This window comes from Elephas maximus, chromosome 6 (assembly GCF_024166365.1).
Source record: "Elephas maximus indicus isolate mEleMax1 chromosome 6, mEleMax1 primary haplotype, whole genome shotgun sequence".
Classification (NCBI taxonomy): Eukaryota; Metazoa; Chordata; class Mammalia; order Proboscidea; family Elephantidae; genus Elephas; species Elephas maximus.
This window is the reverse complement of record NC_064824.1, coordinates 134,332,468-134,353,699: the sequence shown is the minus strand read 5'-3', so window position 1 is coordinate 134,353,699 and position 21,232 is coordinate 134,332,468. Positions and strand designations below refer to the sequence as shown.

Below are 21,232 nucleotides of genomic sequence, written 5' to 3'. Positions count from 1 at the left end.
ATGACCAAGTAAGGGCCGTGGTCATATAATAGATGTCAGAATTATTTTATATCCTGTGTCATCACATTAATAAGCCAAAGGGAAAATAGCATCTTGAAAGAGGCTCAAAAGGCACTTCAGAAAAATTCAATATCCATTCCCAAGAGAAACTTTTACTAGAAAAGAAAGAGAATACTTCATTGACTTGGTCTCAAGCCAAAAACCAGCATTGTGCTTGTGGGTTTAATACTGGAAGCATTCAGCAAAGTCTGGAACAAAGCAATCACCACTATTATGTAATACAGTTCTTAAAGCGGTGGCCAATACAACGAGGTCATAAATAAAATAAGAGGTACAAAATTGGAAAGAAAAAGGCAAAATTATTATTTGCAAATAAAAACATCTTAAACCTAGGAAGTCAAAACAACTAACTAGAAAATTACTAGAAATAATAAAAGTATTCATTAACAAGAAATACACCAACAACCCCTATAGCTTTCTTCTATCAACAATAACCTGTAGGAAGATGCTAGAGAAATACTTCGTTTAAAATTAATACTAAAAAATACAAAATACTCAAGTTTTCCCTAATGAGAAATTTGCAAGGTAATGCTATACATAAACTACACAACACATAAAGAGGATGTAAGATTCCATAATTCACATTGTGAATTTATAAGTTTGAAAAATTAAGAGGTACACAGACCATAGTCAAAATAGCAAAACAGAACAATCACCACCCTAAAAGAACAATAACAGTTGAGGCAACAGATACTAGCCAGAATTATTATAATTAGCACTCCACAGGAAAAATCAAGGGGAAAAACTAATTGAATAACCATTTAAAACCAAGGAACAGAGGAAGTATTCAATTTCCTAACAAAATAATTAAAATTTCCTAAAGAATAATTAAAACAGTCACTCAAGTGCTGTTTAGCACCCACTATCAACTTCAACAGCTTAAACCAGTGGTTCCCCAAGGGTGGCCTGAGACCCTTTCAGAGGGTTCAAAAGGTCAAAACTCTTCTATTTGCCTTTGGTACTCTCATCCTTTCAGGGGGGAAAAGTAGGGGTCAGCAAACTAAACCATGGCTAGTAGGCCAAAGTTCACGGGCTCGTTCACTCACACGTTGTCTACAGCTGCTTTCAGGCTACGTCAGAGTTGAGGAGTTTCAACAGACTCAAAGGGCTGAAAATATTTATCATCTGGCCCTTTATAGAAAAACTCTGCTGACTCCTCCTCTCATGGCTAACGAAATGTATATTTATGTATTCTTGTGTTTTCTAGAATTTTTTAAGATACTAAATTTAATGTATAAATAAGTGCATTTTAGAGGTTAACTTGGTTTGCTCTCAGTATTTCAACTATGGTTAAAAAAACTCATTGCCATTGAGTCAATTCCAACCCATAGCGACCCTATAGGACAGACTGTAACCGCCCCATAGAATTTCCAAGGCTATAATCCTTTATAGAAGTAGACTGTCACATCTTTCCTCCATGGAGCGACTGGTGGGTTTGAACCACTGACCTTTGGTTACCAGTGAAGCACTTTAACCACTGTGCTACCAGGGTGCCTGCTATAATATCATTAACCTCATTAACACTCAATAAATCATTATTTTGAAATCTGAGGTTTTCTTGAATGTACACAAAAACAACCAGAAGTAAGTACACATTCTCGGTTTAAATTTTTAAGACAAAAATATCGACAGCTAAAACCTACAAGCTCTTTGGGGTACTCAACAATTTTTAAGAGTATAAAGATACTCTGAGGCCAAAAAACTTGAGAGTCCCTGGCTTAAGTTATTGGCTTCTTTAGAGTTTACAATAATCTGTTTGAATTTCTACAAGAATGTTTCATTTTCTCGGTGAATATTCCTAACAAAGGAAAAGGCGTTGCTTTAAAGTTAAAAAGCTTTACACATCACAAGATGGAAGCTGAGAAGCACCCTAATTCAGGAGCATGTTCATGTTCACAATAAGGACAGGCCATATAAGACTTCAGGATTGGCTGCAACGATACCCTTCATGCCAGGTAGTGTTTCTGACTTGCATGCCACACCTGCTGAAGGGGAGTGAGCCTATGGTGAAAAGATGAACGTGCAGGACGTGCAGGGCTGGTCCAGCACGTGGTATCTGCAGCTCAAACACTCTAAGGACAGACAAGAGGATACCAGGAAAGCAGTAGGCCAGAGATCTCAGGGCTACTGTGCTCTGTGAGCAATGCAACAGAGGCCAGATGGGAGTAAATGCTTTAATGAAAACTCACCCAGAGATTATCTGATACACAGACAACAGCAGGGGTCACTGTGCAGTGAGGGAAAAGGACATAAATGGCATGCCTGCGATTCATATAATGAATGTGATCAGTGTTAACACTCCTGCCACCAAACAAAAATGCTCTGGCATCAGCTATGGGGAAAAGAAGAAGAGAGGAAAGAGGAGCAGTAGGCATCTGCAGGGAGGCACCTCTTGAGGAGCTTTTCAGCCACTGGGGGCGGAGGGCTACACAGAGTGCCTGGCACTTGACAGGCTCTTTGTAGACATATATCCGATGGGTGGATGGATGGATGGATTAGACAGGATGACTGGAGGTGGTTGGGTGGAAGGAAAGATGGCTGGCTAGCTTGGACTAGATGACCGGGTGGATGGATTAAATGGACTGGATGAGTGGATGCTTCAGCTCTGTCTGACTGGGCCCATTACAATCATTCCATAAATGCTGAGTGAATAGCCAAGGTAAGTGGCCCAGGCTGTGATGGTTTTAAGAGGCAGAACAGGTGCCAATGGAAGAAACCTTAAGCCATTTCTGTCCATGACTCACCACAGCCTGTTAAATCCTTAATATTACTTAAAAATATATTTAATCATAGAAATTTTTAGCTAGAAGGAACTTCTGACATCATTTTGTCCAGCTCCCGTATTTCAGAAGCAGAACAGAGACTCCAACCTAGCTCCCTTTACTCCCAGTCTACTGCTCTTTCCGCTGTCCCAGGCTGCCACTAGCTGGATGCCTGCTTAGAGCCAGGTCAAGGAGACAGAAAGCACCAGACACCTGAGGATAACTTACACAAGAAAAAGGCTCATATAGTAAATTCACTTTAAAGTAGGGACTAAGTTTTATAAAGCTCAGTAGAAAAAACGAATACCTTTTCTTTTACATGTAACAAATTTACATTTGTAAGGTTATTAACGCAAGCATGTACTACTTAGAACAAAGACTAGAACAAGGAGGCTTTTGCATAATTTTTCAACAAAATTATATGACAGCATGATATGGCCTCATTCTGTTTGGCTTTTCATTGTGTTCATATAAACAATCATTTTTGCAAAAATATTTAAAGGCTCCATTAATTTTCTCAAAGGCCTCTCTTCATCCATTGTTAGCCAAGTAATCTAAAAATCCTTACTCAGTATTTTCTATATTGACAGCGCATTCGTTTCCCAGGGTTTCCATACAAGTACCACAAGCTAGGTGGCTTAAAACAACAGAAATGTTTTCTCTCACAGTTCGGGAAGGGAGAAGTCTGAAGTTCAGGTGTTGGCAGGCTCCCTCCAAAGCCTCTAGGAAAGGATCCTTCCTTGCCCCTTCCAGCTTCTGGTGGTACCAGGCATACCCTGTGGCAGCATCAGCCCAGTCTCTGCCTCCGCCTTCACATAGCCATCCTTCCTCTGTGTCTGGGTCCTTCTTCTAAGGACACCAGTCATATTGAACTTATGGCCCACCCTACTCCAGTATGGCCTCGTCTTAACTTGATTACATCTGCAAAGACCCTATTTCCAAATACGGTCACATTCACAGGTACTGGGGTTAGGACTTGATCTTTTTTTTGGGGGGGGGCGGGGGGGGACACAATTCAACCCACAACAGACACTCTGTGTGATACCTTGATTTCCTTATTTATGATAAAATCTCTTAGCAAACCAGGAATGGAAGTGAACTTGACATGGGCTATTACCCAAAACCCTATAGAAGATGATATACCTAATGAATCAAACTTTAGATGTATTCCCTTTAAGAGCAGGAACAAGAGAAAAAATGACTCCCATCACTGCCACCTCTTCAACATAGTTCTAGAGATGGTAGCCAATGTTATATGGAAGAAAAAGAAATAAGAAGTCTGAGGATTGAAAGGGGAGAGAAAAGATTAATATTGTATACAAATGATACGATCATTTTTCTAGAATAATAGAATTGACAAATTATTAAATTTAATATAAGACACACCAAGGTAGCCTCTTTACATCAGTAAGTACCAACTGGAAAATTGTAATAAAAATAAAATATTCATTAAATAATAAAAATTGTTACAATTTTAATTTTCTTTGTAGTTGTGAATGCTGGTCATTAATTTAATCAAGGTTACCCACAGCTTTTAAGAAGAAATCATTAAAATCCTAATAAGAGATACTGAAGAGTATCTAGAAAAAAGACACATATTCCATGCTCTTAGATGGTATGACTTAATAATGTCAATTCCCCTCAAATTAATTTATAAATTCTATAAATCCCAATCAAAATTCCAGATAAAATTTTTGAGAAATAGAATAAATTTACTCTATAATTTATATGGAAGAATAATGGTTCCAGGACAGTTAAGTCAACTTAGAAGATGGGCGGGGGGGGGGGGGCAGGGGAGAGCACTGTCAGATGTTTAAAAACATATGTAAGATCATCTTAATAAAAATAGTACCACAAGAGCAAACAGATAATGGAACTGAAGAGAGAATTCAGAAGATAGATCCATGTATATAGAGTAACTTAATAAAAGCTAAATGTGGCAGCACAAATCAATGGAGAAAGAACAGACTGCTTAGAAGAACATGTTGGGAAAACTGGCTCACTGTAAAACTAGATTCCAAATGTGAGGGTAGATGCTATATGGATTAAACACCCAATGGTAAAAAGGTAAAACTGTAAAATTAATAGAAGGTTACATGGGAGAATACCTTTGTGACCAAGCAACAGGGAAAGATCCAAAAGGTAAATGATTAATTTTATTACACCAAAAGTAAGGATTTTTGTTCAGTGAAAGACATCACAAGGAAAGTTAATGGACAAATGACAGAAAGGGAGATGTCTGTAATGCCTAAAATGGAAAAAGAATTATTACAGAGAACACATAAGAAATTCCTGGAATTCAACAACAGTAACCCTGATAGAACAATGAGCAAATGGTATGAAAAGGCAATTTATAAAACCTAGAGACTACAATAATTAGAATGCTGGGTAATTCCAACTGTTGCAGGGATGAGAAGGTCTAAGAAGCCTCATGCATTACTAGTGGGAGTGTAGACTGTTGTAATCATGCTAGCTTTGGCAAAGCCTCCGTCGGTAATGAACTAACTGCTCCTCTGCCTTGCTTTGTTCTCTGTCCATATGTTGCTTTGGGCGACTTTACAGGAAGGAATGGCTGGCCCAGCACAGGGCTTGACTCTTAGGGCACTGTATGTCCTGACCATCGATCTCTACTTGACATGACTGCATTGCCTACCCATTCAAAGAGAAGATGGAAGCAAAATTCCTGCCGTATCCTTCTGTTTAATATAGCTCTGGACAAGCTTTTACCTTTTTTAAATCAGGTTTTTTAATGTCAGCGTAAAACACTGCCCCAAAACTGTGGCTGATGAGGAATTGCCATATATTTAATTTTTAATATAATTTCTGAAGTAAACATGACCATCTTGTAGTTATACTAAGCACCACTATACCCAGTAGAGAAAATGAAAAAAAGGGATAGGGAAGATTTGATCTCAGAATCTAGAAATATTAGTAGAAAGGAAAAGAAGCAATTTAACTCTAAGGAAGAAGGGTTTCCAGTCTGGAAAAGGGGTTCTTGAGGTTTTGGTAACCCCGAAGTGTCACACGGGAAGAATCATATGGGTTTGATTTTTCTGAGTCAAAGGGGAAGACAGTTACTTTTTATCCAAGGGGAAGAAAACTGAAAGGAACTCAGGAGCTAAAAGGGCCTGTCCCTGGAAACAGCTCAAACTTAAATGTGAAAAAAGGCTCTTCCAGACCACTGATGGTGGCTTGGGCAGGCCCCAGAAGGAGTAGATAGGGACCAACTCAAATCTCAGAAGGAATTAACGATTCCACGTGGATTCTCCTCTTCAGAAAACAGCTGAAGTTGGCCAAGAGATAGAAGATAGAATCAAAAGGGTCAACATTATACTTTGAATCCATGCTCACTCACCAGGTACTACTCGTAGAGGCTTGTCTCCAGACTGGAAAACAAAAAGAACTCTGGCAACCTCTGCTGGGAGGGAGGGCAGGAAGTGCACATCACAACCTGATTAGGTCATGATCACCAAGCTTCACGAGGCCAGCATTGTTCTTAAAACTCCCGGTGATGAAAGACACAGAGCTACTGTATCACTTTGGCCATGATTTTTATCCTTTGGAGTTTGCTAACCAGGCAACTGTTACCCAAACATTTTTAAAGCCATTTTTGCATTTGATACCAAGGGAAATTTGACTGCGTTGTCCAAGTCTCTACACAAATGGTCGCTTTCTGCTGACAATGACACTATCGCTGGTAAAGTAGTGAGAGCTCAGTTTCAGGAGGCTGAAGGACTAGACCTTCAAAAGGCACCTATGTCCTCGGCCCACTCTCTCACTCTGGGACTAAGGAGGATGCACAGCCATGCTGTCTGTCATCAGAGCAGAAGCTATTTCTGAATGCAGTGACAGGCTTCTCTGCTGACAGCTGAAGCTGTCTGCTCAGTTACTGTAAAGCTATGAATGCTCCCTGGGCAAATAGGGACATATTATGTACACACGTGCAATATTTAATATTTGCTTGGGATAAATAAACATGATAATAAAACAAAAGCAAACAAAAACACTTTTGAACATAAGTGTGAACCAATCCACTTTTAACTGTAACACAAATCAAAGAACTTTCTAGAAGTCTTAGGAAAGGTTTATGATGTTCTTAAGGTTATGGTTTGTTTCAACAACAACATTTTAAAACCTAAAGTGGTACAAATAGTACCAACATTCCTAATTGCAACCAGATTTTTTTATATTATCCTGAGCAAGAGAAGCTGGTCGAAATATCCTAAAAAACACCGCAATTTTTTAAAAGACAAATTGCAACTTTCCTAAATACCAAGAGGGCAAGAAATGAGAAACAGCCATGTGGTTTCTACAAACTCTGTTCAGAAGCTAGGAGGAAAAAGAAAGCTGTACCAGATACTAAGAGAAGGGTTAAGGCTGCTTCCTCAGTAAGGGCCACTAAGAAAGCAATATAAATACCAGCAGGAGAGAGAGAAGTAAAAGGAATAGGGAAATAACATGTATGCAGTGGACTTTGTTAAGCACTCAATGATATTTACTTATACAAAGGAGGGAGGGGAACTACAGTAGAAAGCAAATCCAGAGCAGCTCTGACATGAAAATTTCCCAAACAAAGGGCAGAGGGAACTCTTAGCATCCTCTCTTAAGCAGCAATTCTTCCATCATTTCCAGCCATCAATATTTCCTTGCCCTTCCATTTGTACCAACCACTAATGAGAGTTCAAGATGTCTTATTCCTTCAACTTGGGGCTCACAGGAAAAGAGGCTGCTGAAGGTTGCCAAACCCAGTCACCAGAGCTAGGTTTCCACGAAGTAGTTTTGGTCCAAATATTCAACTGGTTTTAAAGTGTTCCTCTGCCTGGCTTTGTCCTCCAAGTCCTTGGTATCTTGTTGATGAAGGATCTAGCTCTTTAGGGTCCTGGTTACTTCCCTCTCTTCATGGTAAAGATGACTCACAGTAGGGATGCTGCTCCCAACAGTGCATATACCCTTTAAGGAGAGGGTCACAGTATTCAACTGTTTTCAAAGAAGGAAAGCAACAAGAAACCTCGAAAGAGTGAAATGCAGGAATAACATCCAAACAAAATTGGCTGGGCCCTGAACAGTGAGACCACTTGTGTCTAAGCAGGTCACAGGAACAACGGGGGGAACCCGGGTGCCCCCAATCAGTACGCCTGATGGGGAGTGAGGCGGCAGTAGCTGTTTCATTCAAAAAGAATTTCAGAGCTGGAAAGGCATTCTGAACGAGCAGTGCTTGGCACCGAGCAGCAACACATGCTTTCTGAACATGCTCTCTCCAGGTCCCTGCTGGTCAGCAGTGGAGAAGCAGGGTGAGCCTTATGCAGTCACTTCCGGAAATCACCTCCAGCTTCTTCAGGACGGTAGTGAGGGGTACGCTTCCATCCTGCTAATAGGGCGTCTCTGGGACATCCTCCTTTAGTAATCTTCCAGCATTCCTTCTAGCCTCTCACCGGGGCTGTGCCAGAAACTTCTCCCTGATAAGCTCATTACCTAGTCTGCTTGGGCCAGGTCAGTGTTGCTCAATCTTTCCCATTTCGGAACATACACAAAACTCCATTTGGCTGGAAAATACACGCCCTCCATTTGGTACTCTTAGAAAGCTCTAAGTTGAAATATTCCATTGTCATGCTCCCTTAGAACTCCCAGAGCAGGGTCAGGCAGGGCCTTCGGTCATGGTACCTCACTCACGTGTCTCCAGTTGCTTTTTCTGTGTCCACAGGACCCGTGGCATAGATTTCAACCACATAAAATAAGACCAGCTTTTAAAAGGGTTTAGAATCAAAACACTTCCTGAAGATAATCTGCTTATCCATTTAGGGTGATCCACCCTCACCACAGAAATACTGAAAAATGCACCAAATCAAAGCAAAATCCAGGGTAAAGTAAAGCACTTTCTTCGTAAGGATTTTAAAAACCGGTCTTATCCTGTAAATGTCAATCACAGGGTGGGATGGGGTTGATGCAGGAAATTTGAAAGTGAACTACCAACGCGATCCAGAACCTATTATGGACAGGGCACAGCAACAACTGCCCCCCTCAGCATCTCCTTCCCTCCTTGCTCAATCGGCGGCTGCAAGCCTGTCAGCCTAAGACACCCCTTTGCACAAAGCCGCCACAGGGCACAAGTCGCGAAGATGCTAACTGTGCTGTGTGGTTGATTCTACAGCACAGAGAGAAAGCCAATACTTGAAACAGTCAGTTTACTGAAACATGTCACACCGCAGCCCAATACTCACCTGTTGTGTGAACACAAACTGAGAGTTTCTGAACGCCATCAACAAGCACATTTTGTGTGTTGCCATGTCCATCTTCTGCATCACTGCCATCAAACTGGGCCTCTATAATGACATCAGGACTGTCTTCGTAGTTCTTCGGGGCCTGGGGTGGGGGGTGGCGTCCACAGAGCTCCTCAGGGATATCGGACTCATTGGCAGCGTCTGCCTCTTTGTCGTTGCTCTCAGGCTTAGTTACCTGAAGAAAATAGAAAAGTTCTGCTAAGTCACTGGTGGGGGAGGAGGAGGAGAGGGCAGGTTTTTCTTTTTCCGTCTTTCATTTCTAAGGAAAAAAAACTGTACCTTCACAAACTGCCATCACTGGGACCCTCACCATGTATTCTGAACAGGGATCTTTTTTCTCCAGGTCCACAGAGTACCTTATGGGGACAGTCCATTCAGTGATGCTAGGCTAGGACTCAGCTCCTCAAGATGTCCACAATTAATGCCATGTCTGCTTCTCACTTTTGTGATGTGCCCTTTCATCTCCTTCTCCCCTAAGGCCCTGAATACCAGAAGCAACAAGCTGCTTCATAAGGGCTCACCACACAGGAGCAATCAGTGTGTTAAAAACAACAGAAGACAACACAGTATGTCACTGCTTCCCAAGTGAAGCCACAAGAATACAAGATGAAATGGAAAAATCAAAGTTATGTGCGAGCAAAAGAGCTTATAAAGCATCCTCATAAAAATATAAACCCTTACTTCTCCATTTTTAGGCCTGAGATCAGTAAACAACGCACACAAACTGATGGACATTTACACTAGCAATAAGAATGAAGCAAATTAGAGGAAAGGCTCCAGATACGAATCCAGTCAATTCGTGTGTCGCAGGGTCACATGGTAGACCATGTGATTTCCATGAATCTGGTACTGAAATATACCAGGTGCTGTTCAGTCATTGAAAAAAAAGGGCAAATCTGCCCATCCCGATTAGCGAAAAGGACAGCAGATATTGCAGGTTCTAGATCCTGTAGGGTTACTGTGAGTGCGAATCAGTTTGACAGCAAGGGGTTTCGATGCTTCTTGGCACACCACATCCTTTCTTGATGAGGACCCTATGTGCAATTTCAAAATAAATGCACGATTTAAAATGTGATATATATATGTATATGCATATGTATATGTATAACCCACTGCCATCGAGTCAATTCCGACTCATAGTGACCCTACAGGACAGAGTAGAACTGCCCCATAGAGTTTTCAAGGAGCACCTGGCAGATTCGAACTGCCGACCTCTTGGTTAGCAGCCGTAGCACTTAACCACCATGCCACCAGGGTTTCCACATATATGTATACATATGTGTATATAAGGAGCCCTGGTGGTGCAGAGGTTAAAGCTCTCATCTGCCAACTGAAAGGTCGGCAGTTCGAACCCACCTGCTGCTCCAAGGGAGAAAGGTGTGGCAGTCTGCTTCCATAAAGATTACAGCCTTGGAAGCCCTATGGGGCAGTTCTACTCTGTCTTATAGGGTCACTATGAGTCGGAATCAACTCGACAGCCGCGGGTATACATGTATATGTATAAAATAAACATGATAACTGTTGGAAGTACATTCATTCTTTCAAACAAATGTTGGAAGGCCCTCCTTGAGCCAGGCATCCTCGTGAGGTCTATACTCTAGTGGGGAGATGGATGGTGAACAATTTCTCACTAAACAAATCATTATGGGGTATCTTCCATGGTGCCAGGTACTGTTCTAGGTACCAAGGATACGACAGGAGAAACAACTCAAAGTCTAATAGAACATTGTGATGAGTGCTATTAAAAATAAAAAGAAGACAGAAAACAAACAGAATACCAGAGGGTGAGGCTGGTTTACCAGCAGGAGCTAGGGCATGTCTCTCAGAGGAAACAACACAGACCTGACTGAAGGGAGTGAGCCCCTCTAGCAGTTTCTCTATGTCATCATAGTTGGTAGATCTAATATTTTTCAGAGTTTAACCTAAACCTAGAGGTTTCAAAATAGATGCCTGCCTTCAACCAACCAGTTGGACCTAGAATACACAAAGAGCATGCTTAATGAAAGGCCTTCATCTCACACAAGGCAGAAAAAGTCATTAAAAGAAAACTTTGACGAAACATTTTTTTTTTCAATTTCTATTGTGCTGTAAGTGAAAGTCCACAAATCAACTCAGTCTCTCACACAAAAATCCACATACACCCTGCCATATACTCCTAGCCACTCTCCCCCCAAGCAGACAGCACACTCGCTCCTTCCACCCTCCACTTTCGTGTCCATTCAGCTGCCCCCGCTCCACCTACCCTCCAGACAGGAGCTGCCCACACAGTCTCATGTGTCTACTTGATCCAAGAAGCTCACTCTTCACCAGTATCACCCTCTATCCCATAGTCCACTCCAATCTGCGTATGAAGAGCTGGTCCTGGGAATGGCTCTGTCCTGGGCCAACAGAAGGCACAGGGACCATGATCTCCAGAGTCCCCCCAGTCCCAGTCAGGCCATCAAGTTTGCTCCTTCCACGAGAACTTGAGGTCTGCATCCCACAGCTCCCCCGCTCCTCCAAGGGGTTCTCTGCTGTGTTCCTTGTCAGGGCAGTCATCAGCTGCAGCTGGGCACCATCCAGTTCCTCTGGTCCCAGGCTGATGCAGTCTCTGGTCCATGTCACCCTCTCTGTCTCCTGGGCCCACAATTACCCCGTGTCCTTGGTGCCCTTCATTCTCTCTTGCTCCAGATGGGTTGAGACCAATTGATGCATCTTAGATGGTTGCTTGCTAGTGTGGCAAAACATTTTAATGCCACAGATTCCAATTAACACTATCATCCCCAGTTAACATTATAATATTCACTCAGAAAGTCAAAGTAAAAATGTTACAAAGATATTCACAACCAGGATATGCAGACTCTAAGAATATATTCCCCAATTTTTTTTTCCAAAAATTGACTTCGTAAACATGTAGTACTCAAAACTTATAAGCAATGGTTAATTTTCTGAGCAAAATTTTGCTTTTGAACAAAATTTTTAACAACTTGATTCTCGAGCTCTGAATATATTTAATGATTTTTCTTTGAACTCTCACCATGTTTTGACTCTAAATTTTAATCTCTATTTTCAGAATCAGTCATTCACTCATTATTTTCACAGAAAGTTTAGAAAACAAACAAAGCTCCTTTGCTTTGATAGTAAAAAAAGGTTCAACTGGCTAGGCCGGAAGCCTCCAGCAAACATTCCCCTAGGCCCTTCCTGCACAGGAGCGCGGCCACAGCTAGGACACTGAATGACATACAACGATGAAACCAGTGCTCCTCTGTGCACTTCTGCCTTGCCTCACAGGTCCTGATTTCATACTTGACTCCAGGTAAATCATTCAAAAAGAAGGAATTCAGTGGCAAGTCATGAAAGAAGAATTTGACATCACTGAAATCAGCAAACCCACTCAGTTTCCTAAAGAGTCCTTGCTAAACACAATATTTCAGAAAATCCGTGTCCAACCATCTTCAAAGGATTAACACAACCTTGGGCTTTGTCAGAGCAACCCAAAGCACAGACGTGAGGTGTATGTGTGTACATGCACCCTACATCTAAACATGGTGACTACAACATGCTCTCTGGTCTGTTATTGTCATCCCCACTCACACTTCACCCCCGGAGAAGGGGGAAAAGGTAGTGAGAGAAATTAACTGACCTGCTGGAGGCAGAATCTCAGGTAACAGGTAGTCTCACGGAATAATGTTAAGCAAAGTGCCCAGGCGTTTAGTATCTATCATGTATTTATTTTGGCCACAGCGATTTCACAAAGAATTTGGTTTCCAAAGACCATGGAGAAAATATTAAAAAGGGAACTAGAATTCTGACTTTATAAAATTCAGAGGCTTAACGATCCAATGATGAAAGGTAGTCTTTCTACGTATGTGTATATATATTCATCTGTATGAAAAAATATATATATAATGGGAATTCTGTAATCACTGTGATTCTGCCTGCTTACTATGTTTATTATACTTTGGCTTAAACATACAAAGTTCAAGGAAAAGTCAATGGAGAAAAGAGAAGATGATTGGAAACCAGGGTACATTTAAAAACCAAGCCAGTTCTGACTTTGTAATAATTTCTAAGGTTTAGAGTACATATATTCAAGAATTCCCCCATGCGTCCATCAGTTTGTCATACTGCAGGGGCTTGCATGTTGCTGTGATGCTGGAAACTACGCCACCAGTATTCAATTACCAGCAAGGGTCACCCATGACAGAGAGGTTTCAGTGGAGCTTCCAGACCACGAAGAAGGACCCAGGGGTCTACTTGTGAAAAGAATTAGCCAGTGAAAATCTTATGACTACCAGCAGAACACTGTCTGATATTGTGCCGGAAGACGAGCCCCTCAGGTTGGAAGACACTCAAAAGACTACTGGGAAAGAGCTGCCTCCTCAAAGTAGAACCCACCCAAACCCAGTGCAAAGTAGAGTCAACCTTAATGACGTGGATGACGTCAAGCTTTCGGGACCTTCATTTGCTGAAGTTATGACCGAAAATGAGAAGAAACAGCTGCAAACATTCATTAATACTCAGAACGTGGAACATATGATTTATGAATCTAGGAAAATTGGAAGTTGCAAAAACGAAATGGAATGCATAAACACTGATATTCTAGGAATTAGTGAGCTGAAATGAACTGGTATTGGCCATTTTGAATCAGACAGTTATATGGTCTACTAGGCCAGGAATGACAACTTGAAGAGGAATGGCATTGCATTCATTGTCAATAAGAACATTTCAAGATCTACCCTGAAGTACAACACTGTCAGTGATAGGATAATATCCATAAGCCTACAAGGAAGACCAGTTAATATCACTATTATTCAAATTTATGCACCAATCACTAAGGCCAAAGATGAAGAAACCGAATATTTTTATCAACTTCTGCAGTCTGAAATTGACCAAACATGCACTCAGGATGCACTAATAATTACTGGTAATTGGAATGTGAAAGATGGAAACAAAGAAGAAAGATCAATATTTGGAAAATACAGGCTTGGTGACAGAAACCATGTTGGAGATGGCATGATAGAATTCTGCAAGACCAATGACTTCTTCACTGCAAATATATTTTTTCAACATAAACAGCGACTATTTTTTTACATGGACCTCGCCAGATGGAATACACAGGAATCAAATCGACTACATCTGCGGAAAGAGATGATGGAAAAGCTCAATATCATCAGTCAGAACAAGGCCAGGGGCCAACTGTGGAACAGATCATCAATTACTCATATGCAAGTTCAAGCTGTAACTGAAGAAAATTAGAACAATTCCATGAGAGCGAAAGTACGACCTGGAGTATCTCCCACCTGAATTTAGAGACTATCTCAAGAATAGATTTGACACACTGAACACTAATGATCAAAGACCAGATGAGTTGGAGAATGACATCAAGGACATTATACATGAAGAAAGTGAGAGATCGTTAAAAAGAAAAGAAAGAAAGTAAAGATAAAAATAGATGTCAGAAGAGACTCTGCAAGTTGCTCTTGAACGTTAAGTAGCTAAAGCAAAAGGAAGAAATGATGAAGTAAAAGAGCTGAATAGAAGATTTTAAAGTGGGACTTGAGAAGACAAGGTAAAGTATTATAATGGCCTGTGCAAAGACATGGAGATAGAACACCAAAAGGGAAGAACACACTTGGCATTTCTCGAGCTGAAACAACTGAAGAAAAAATTCAAGCCTAGAGCTGCAATATTGAAGGCTTCTAGGGGGAAAATATTAGAAGATGCAGGAAACATCAAAAGAAGATAGAAGGAATACACAGAGTCACCATACCAAAAAGAATTGGTCAACATTCAACCATTTCAGGAGGCAGCATATGATCAAGAACTGATGGTACTGAGGGAAGAAGTCCAAGCATCGAAGGCCTCAGTGAAAAAACAAGGCACAAGGAATTGACGGAATACCAATTGAGATGTTTCAACAAACAGATGCAGTGCTGGAAGTGCTCACTCACCTATGCCAAGAAATATGGAAGACAGCTACCTGGCCAACCAACTGGAAGAGATCCAATTTTATGCCTATTCCCAAGAAAAGTGATCCAATAGAATGTGGAAATTATCACATGCAAGTAAAATTTTGCTAAGAACATTCAAAAGTGGCTGTAGCAGTATATTGACAAGGAACTGCCAGGAACTCAAACCAGACTCAGAAGAGGACGTGGAACGAGGGATATCACTGCTAATGTCAGATGGATCCTGGCTGAAATCAGAGAATACCAGAAAGATGTTTACCTGTGTTTTACTGACTATGCAAAGGCTTGTGCAAATTATGGATAATATTACAAAGAACAGGAATTCCAGCACACTTCATTGTGCTCGTGAGGAACCTCTACATAGATGAAGAGGCACTTATCCAAACAGAACAAGAAGACTGTCATGGATTAAACTGTCTCCCCCAAAAATATGTGTATCAGTTTGGCTAGGCCATGATTCCCAGTATTGTGTGATTATCCACCACTTTGTCATCTGATGTGATTTTCCCATGTTGCAAATTCCAACTCTATGATGTTAATAAGTGGGGATGGGAGGCAATTATATTGATGAGGCAGGACTCAATCTACGAGATTGGACTGTGTCTTGAGCCAATCTCTTTTGAGACATAAAAGAGAGAAGCCAGCAGAGAGACATGCGGACCTCATACCACACAGAAAGCAGCATCGGGAGCAAAGTTCGTCCTTTGGACCTGGGGTTCATGTGCAGAGAAGCTCCTAGTCCAGGGGAAGACTGATGACAAGGACCTTCCTCCAGACTCAAGCCAAAGAAAGCCTTCCTCTGGAGCTGATACCCTGAATTTGGGATTTGAGACTAGACTGTGAGAGAGTAAACTTCTGTTTGCTAAAACCATCCACTTGTGGTATTTCTGTTACAGTAGCACTAGGTGCCTCAGACAGGGATATTACATGGTTTAAAGTCAGGAAAGGTGTGTATCAGAGTTGCATCCTTTCACCATACCTATTCAATCTATATGCTTAGCAAATAATCCGAGAAGCTGGACTTATGAAGAACAATGGCCATCAGAATTGGAGGAAGACTCATTAACAACTGCGATATGCAGATGACACAACCTTCCTTGCTGAAAGTGAAGAGAACTTGAAGCACTTATTGACGAAGATCAAAGATCATAGCCGTCAGCATGGATCACGCCTCAACAAAAAGAAAACAAAAATCCTCACAACTGGACCAAAAAACAACATCATGATAAATGGAGAAAGACTGTCAAAGATTTCATTTTACTTGGGTCCACAATCAACACCCATGGAAGCAGCAGTCAAGAAATCAAAGGCACACTGCACTGGAAAAATCTGCTGCAAAAGAGCTCTTTAAGGTGTTAAAAAGCAATGATGTCACCTTGAAGACTAAGATGCGCCTGACTCAACCCATGGTATTTCCAGTCACCTCACATGCATGCGAGTGCTGGACAGTGAATAAGGAAGACAGATGAAGAATCGGCGCCTTTGAATTGTGGTGTTGGAGAAGAATACTGAATATGCCATAGACTGCCAAAAGAACAAACAAATCTGTCTTGGAAGTAATACAGCCAGAATGCTTCTTAGAAGCAAGGATGGCGAGACTACATCTCACATACTTTGGACATGTTATCAGGAGGGATCAGTCCCTGGAAAAAGACATCATGCTTGGTAAAGTAGAAGGTCAGCGAAAAAGAGGAAGACCCTCAACAAGATGGATTGACAAAGTGGCTGTAACAGTGGGCTCAAGTATAGCAGTGATTGTGAGGATGGTGCAAGACCAGACAGTGTTTCATTCTGTTGTACAGTGGGTTGCTATTAGTTGGAACCAACTCAATGGCACCTAACAACAACAACAACATATTCAAGAATTAGTGTTTTAACCAGAGACTACATCAGTCTGAGACCAGAAGAACTAGATGATGCCTGGCTACAACCGATGACTGCCCTGACAGGGAACACAACAGAGAACCCCTGAGGGAGCAGGAGAGCAGTGGCATGCAGACCTCAAATTCTGGTAAAAAGACCAGCCTTAATGGTCTGACTGAGACTAGAAGGACCCTGGAGGTCCTGGTTCCCAAACCTTCTGTTAGCCCAAGACAGGAACCATTCCCAAAGCCAATTCTTCAGACAGGGATTGGACTGGGCTATGCGATAGAAAATGATACTGGTGAGGAGTGAGCTTCTTGGATCAAGTAAACACATGAGACTGTGTGGGCAGCTCCTGTCTGGAGGGGAGATGAGAGGGCAGAGGGGGTCAGAAGCTGGCCAAACGGACACGAAAATAGAGAGTGAAGGGAAGGAGTATGCTGTCTCATTAGATGGAGAGCAACAAGGAGTATATATAGCAAGGTGTATACAAATTTTTGTATGAGAGACTGACTTGATTTGTAAACTTTCACTTAAAGCACAATAAAAATTTAAAAAACAAAAAAAAGAGAATTAGTGTTTTAAGCAATAAATTCCTTTTTTGAGTTACTAAAGCAAAAAATTCCATAAGGCAACAGCACTTAATGAATCAATCAAGTCATTCAAAACTGTGCAATTAAAAGATAAATTAACATGTCGCATTTTTAAAGGCATTTGCATTCTATTTTATTAACTCAAACACACAAGGATAGAACAAATATCCCATTGCTGTCGAGTTGATATGGAGTTATGACCCTGCAGGACAGAGTAGAGCTGTTCCACAGGGTTTCCAAGAAGCGGCCAGTGGATTCAGACTGTTGACCTTTTGGTTAGTGGCCACAGTTCTCAACCACTGCGCTATGAGGAAAAAAGATCATCATGAGCTCACGGTATACAAAAGGCACTCTGTAACCATTTCATATGCCATATTGGTGGAAAGTAAGGGTTTTAGGGCTCCTTGGAGAACAAAATCGATTCAAGTCTAGAACAGGAAATGGACAAGATAAACTTGGAATGTCTTGTCATACCAGGTGTGATGGTTACGGTTGTGTGTCAACTTGGCTGGGCCATGATTCTCAGTGATTTGGCAGTTATGTAATGATGTAGTCTGGCAGTTACGTAATGATGTAGTCATCTTCCATGAAGTGATCTAATGTGATCAGCCAATCAGTTGTAAGGGGAGTTTCCTCTAGGTGTGGCCTGTATCCAATATATATATGGAAGTTCTGTCTAAGCTCTGTTGCTTGCTCTGGATCCTACATTCGGCTCATCTGTTTCTGATCTCCGCTTCTTTGTACTTGAGCCAGCAGCCTACCATATTGTCTGCTGATCTTGGGATTCATCCACCTCTGCAGTCTGTGAGCTAGCAGCCTACCACCTTACATGCCAATCTTGGATTTGTCAGCCTCTGCAGCCTGTGAGCCAGCAGCCTGACTCCTGACCAGCCAATCTTGGGTTTGTCAGCCCCATAGCTACATGAGTTAGGAGAAGCCTCCAGCCTGACGCCTGACATGGGGCTTGCCAGCCTCTATAACTGTGTAAGCCATTTCCTTGAGATACATCTCTCTCTCTCTCTGTCCATATATATTTATGTGTGTGTGTGTGTGTGTGTGTGTGTGTGTGTGTGTGTGTGTGTGTATATATATATATACACAGTCCCTGAAGAAGGACATCATGCTTGATAAAGTAGAGGGTAAGCAAAGGAGAGGAAGACCTTTGACAAGATGGACTGACACAGTGGCTGCAACAATGGGGTCAAGCATAATAGTGATTGTAAGGATGGCAAAGGACCAAGCAGTGTTTCGTTCTGTTGTACATAGGGTTGTTATTGACTTGGAGCCAACTTGACAGCACCAAACAATAACAAATACATATACACACACACACACACACACACAAACGCATGTGCGCCTCACTAGTTTTGCTTCTCTAGAGAACCCAGTCTAAGACACCAGGAATGCAAGGAAGTGATCACAGACTACTATGGTCTTATCAAAGGGACTCAGGAACCATCATAAATGGGCTCTTGTAAGCAAAAAATAGTACAATTTGAACACCAAAAAAGAGAGAGAGCTGATATAGACTGGAACACATTAAATATGTTAAGATCCACAAGTTCATAATAGTAAGGAGAAAAAAAATCACTGATCAACCTTAAAGAAGTCTGAGCATTACTCTGTCTTTCCTGTACAAACTGTACAGCAGGTTGACCAACAGCTGATGAAGTCAAGTTCTTCTTCATGGAAGAATTTCAGCTAATTAAATTAAGAAGAAATGAAAGACTGTCAATATCACCATTCTGCCATCCCGGTTGAAACAATGCATTCAGGAAATGATCATCGATGGTTGCTAAAATCAACAGATCATAAACATAACCCCCTCTATCAGGAAAGCTTTCCCCAACTACTAACTGGGCTTGCCCTCTCATTTTGTTGAGGTCTCTGCTCAAATATCCTCCTCACATATTAACTAAAAGAGCCCACCTCACTGTCAGTTCTCTGTCCCCTTACCCCTGCTTTATTTTCATCCCTGTACTTATCACTACCTGAAAATATATATTTACTATAAATTATATATAATATATATTATATATTATAATGTGGTGTTCGTCCTACCCTGTTCAAGGTAAACACTGAAAGTGAAAAAGCTTATATTCTATCTCCCAAACTAGAACGTGGGTTTCATGAGCACAGAAGCTATCTATTGTGTTCACTGCTACATTCCAAGAGTTGAGAATAGCAGGTAGTAGTCACTCAAATACATGCTAAATAAGTGAATGAATACAGCAATTTAATTACTTAAATGAATTAGTTAAATGACTTGTTCGGAGTCTATCTTCCCCAATAAACTGTAAAGTCCATGAAGTGGCCCTGGCTAGCGCTTGGCACCCACCAGGTACACGCTAGTCTCTTACAGATGACTAAAGAACTGGAGAAGACACACATATCTAAAATCTATCCATCTCTCAAGACCTGGTCCAAATAGCTTGGGTTTTCTACAATACAGAACCCACCACATAATCTTCCCAGTTCCTCCCCATCCCATCAGAGGCAAGAGTAATTTTTCCCTCCTCTAACATCCCAAAGCAATTTCTCTGCACCTCTTGTATGGCCCTTCACACTTTCTCTACTATACTATGTCTATGACTTATCTGTTAGAATGTATGCTCACCAATTACATCTTACACATCTCTGGACATTCCACAGCAATGTGCACAATCCAGGTGCTCAATAAATATCTGATGAATAGACAGATGGATAAATGGGTAGAAGAATGAATTTGAAGGACTATCAGGATGCAAGAGAACCTTCAGAAAAGTTTTCAGAGACAAGGGTCTGTGGGTTAGAAGACAGTAGCCTACTTTTCCTTGGCTCTGTAAAGTAAGAGTCTTTGTTTTGTAGGACTGACATTAAAAAAGTTGTTCAGTGGTTCTTCACTTTGAAGGTTAGCAGATCCCGCTGGAATCTACTGAAAGCTGAAGACCCTTCCTCCACAGACAAATGCACGTCTACAGATCAGTAGAAAATGCTCCATAAGGAGGTACAAACAGGGAGAGTACAGGACCGGGTGCTGAAGCATACCAGCTCAGGGTGATCAATATTTTGGAGCATTCTAGGCTCAGACTGAAAGGCCCCTCCTGAGGGAAGTGGGTACGTTACTGACCTGGTTAACCAAGGACTTTTAAAATCCCTCTGGTTTCCTCCACAGGCCTGAGAGGGCGAGGCAGCTGACTGCACCTATTATTCTGAGCGCAGGCTACGCCTGGGGTTATTTCTCCCTTGGAGGTTTAGTCTAGTCTCTGGAGGACAGGACAGAAACCGATTAGTGAGAGTATCAAGTAGCTGCGTCACACAGGATGTTTCGCTCTCAGTCTTTACCGTGAACAGGGCAGGACAAGCAACACACAAACCCGATGAAGAATAAACAAACAGTGAAAATATAGGCAGATATCAATTTGGGATTATTGGTACAAAATAAACATGTCAACCGCAGCTACTAGAAATGTTCGAGAAGTAGCACACTACAGTACTCATTGATTTTAATCTCCTTGAACCTGTCCAAACACAAGTATGCATGTGTGCAGGTGTGCACGCACACAACATACACACACGCATTCTTTGTCAGATACCCTGCAGTTAGCTTTGCCAGGGCCTGATCTGTAATCTACCTATTGTCTCCTTGGGAAGGTAAAATTGGGCCACAGAGTGGTAGGGCGGTGGGCTGGGAGGAAACGGTGATTCCCTTTCTCCAAAAGGCACAATATTTATGCTCTGGGGGA

The 21,232-nt window shown here is 41.5% G+C and overlaps 1 protein-coding gene across 2 annotated transcripts in view; it reads right to left on the bottom strand.

The window, feature by feature from the left end:
- Positions 1-21,232, bottom strand: part of DIS3L2 (DIS3 like 3'-5' exoribonuclease 2) — a 386,635-nt gene that overhangs the window by 255,473 nt on the left and 109,930 nt on the right. For both annotated transcript variants that reach the window (XM_049888455.1, XM_049888454.1), the window contains exon 6: positions 9,041-9,275. In XM_049888455.1, coding sequence (XP_049744412.1) covers positions 9,041-9,275 — 235 coding nt within the window. The remainder of the gene's footprint in view (positions 1-9,040; positions 9,276-21,232) is intronic.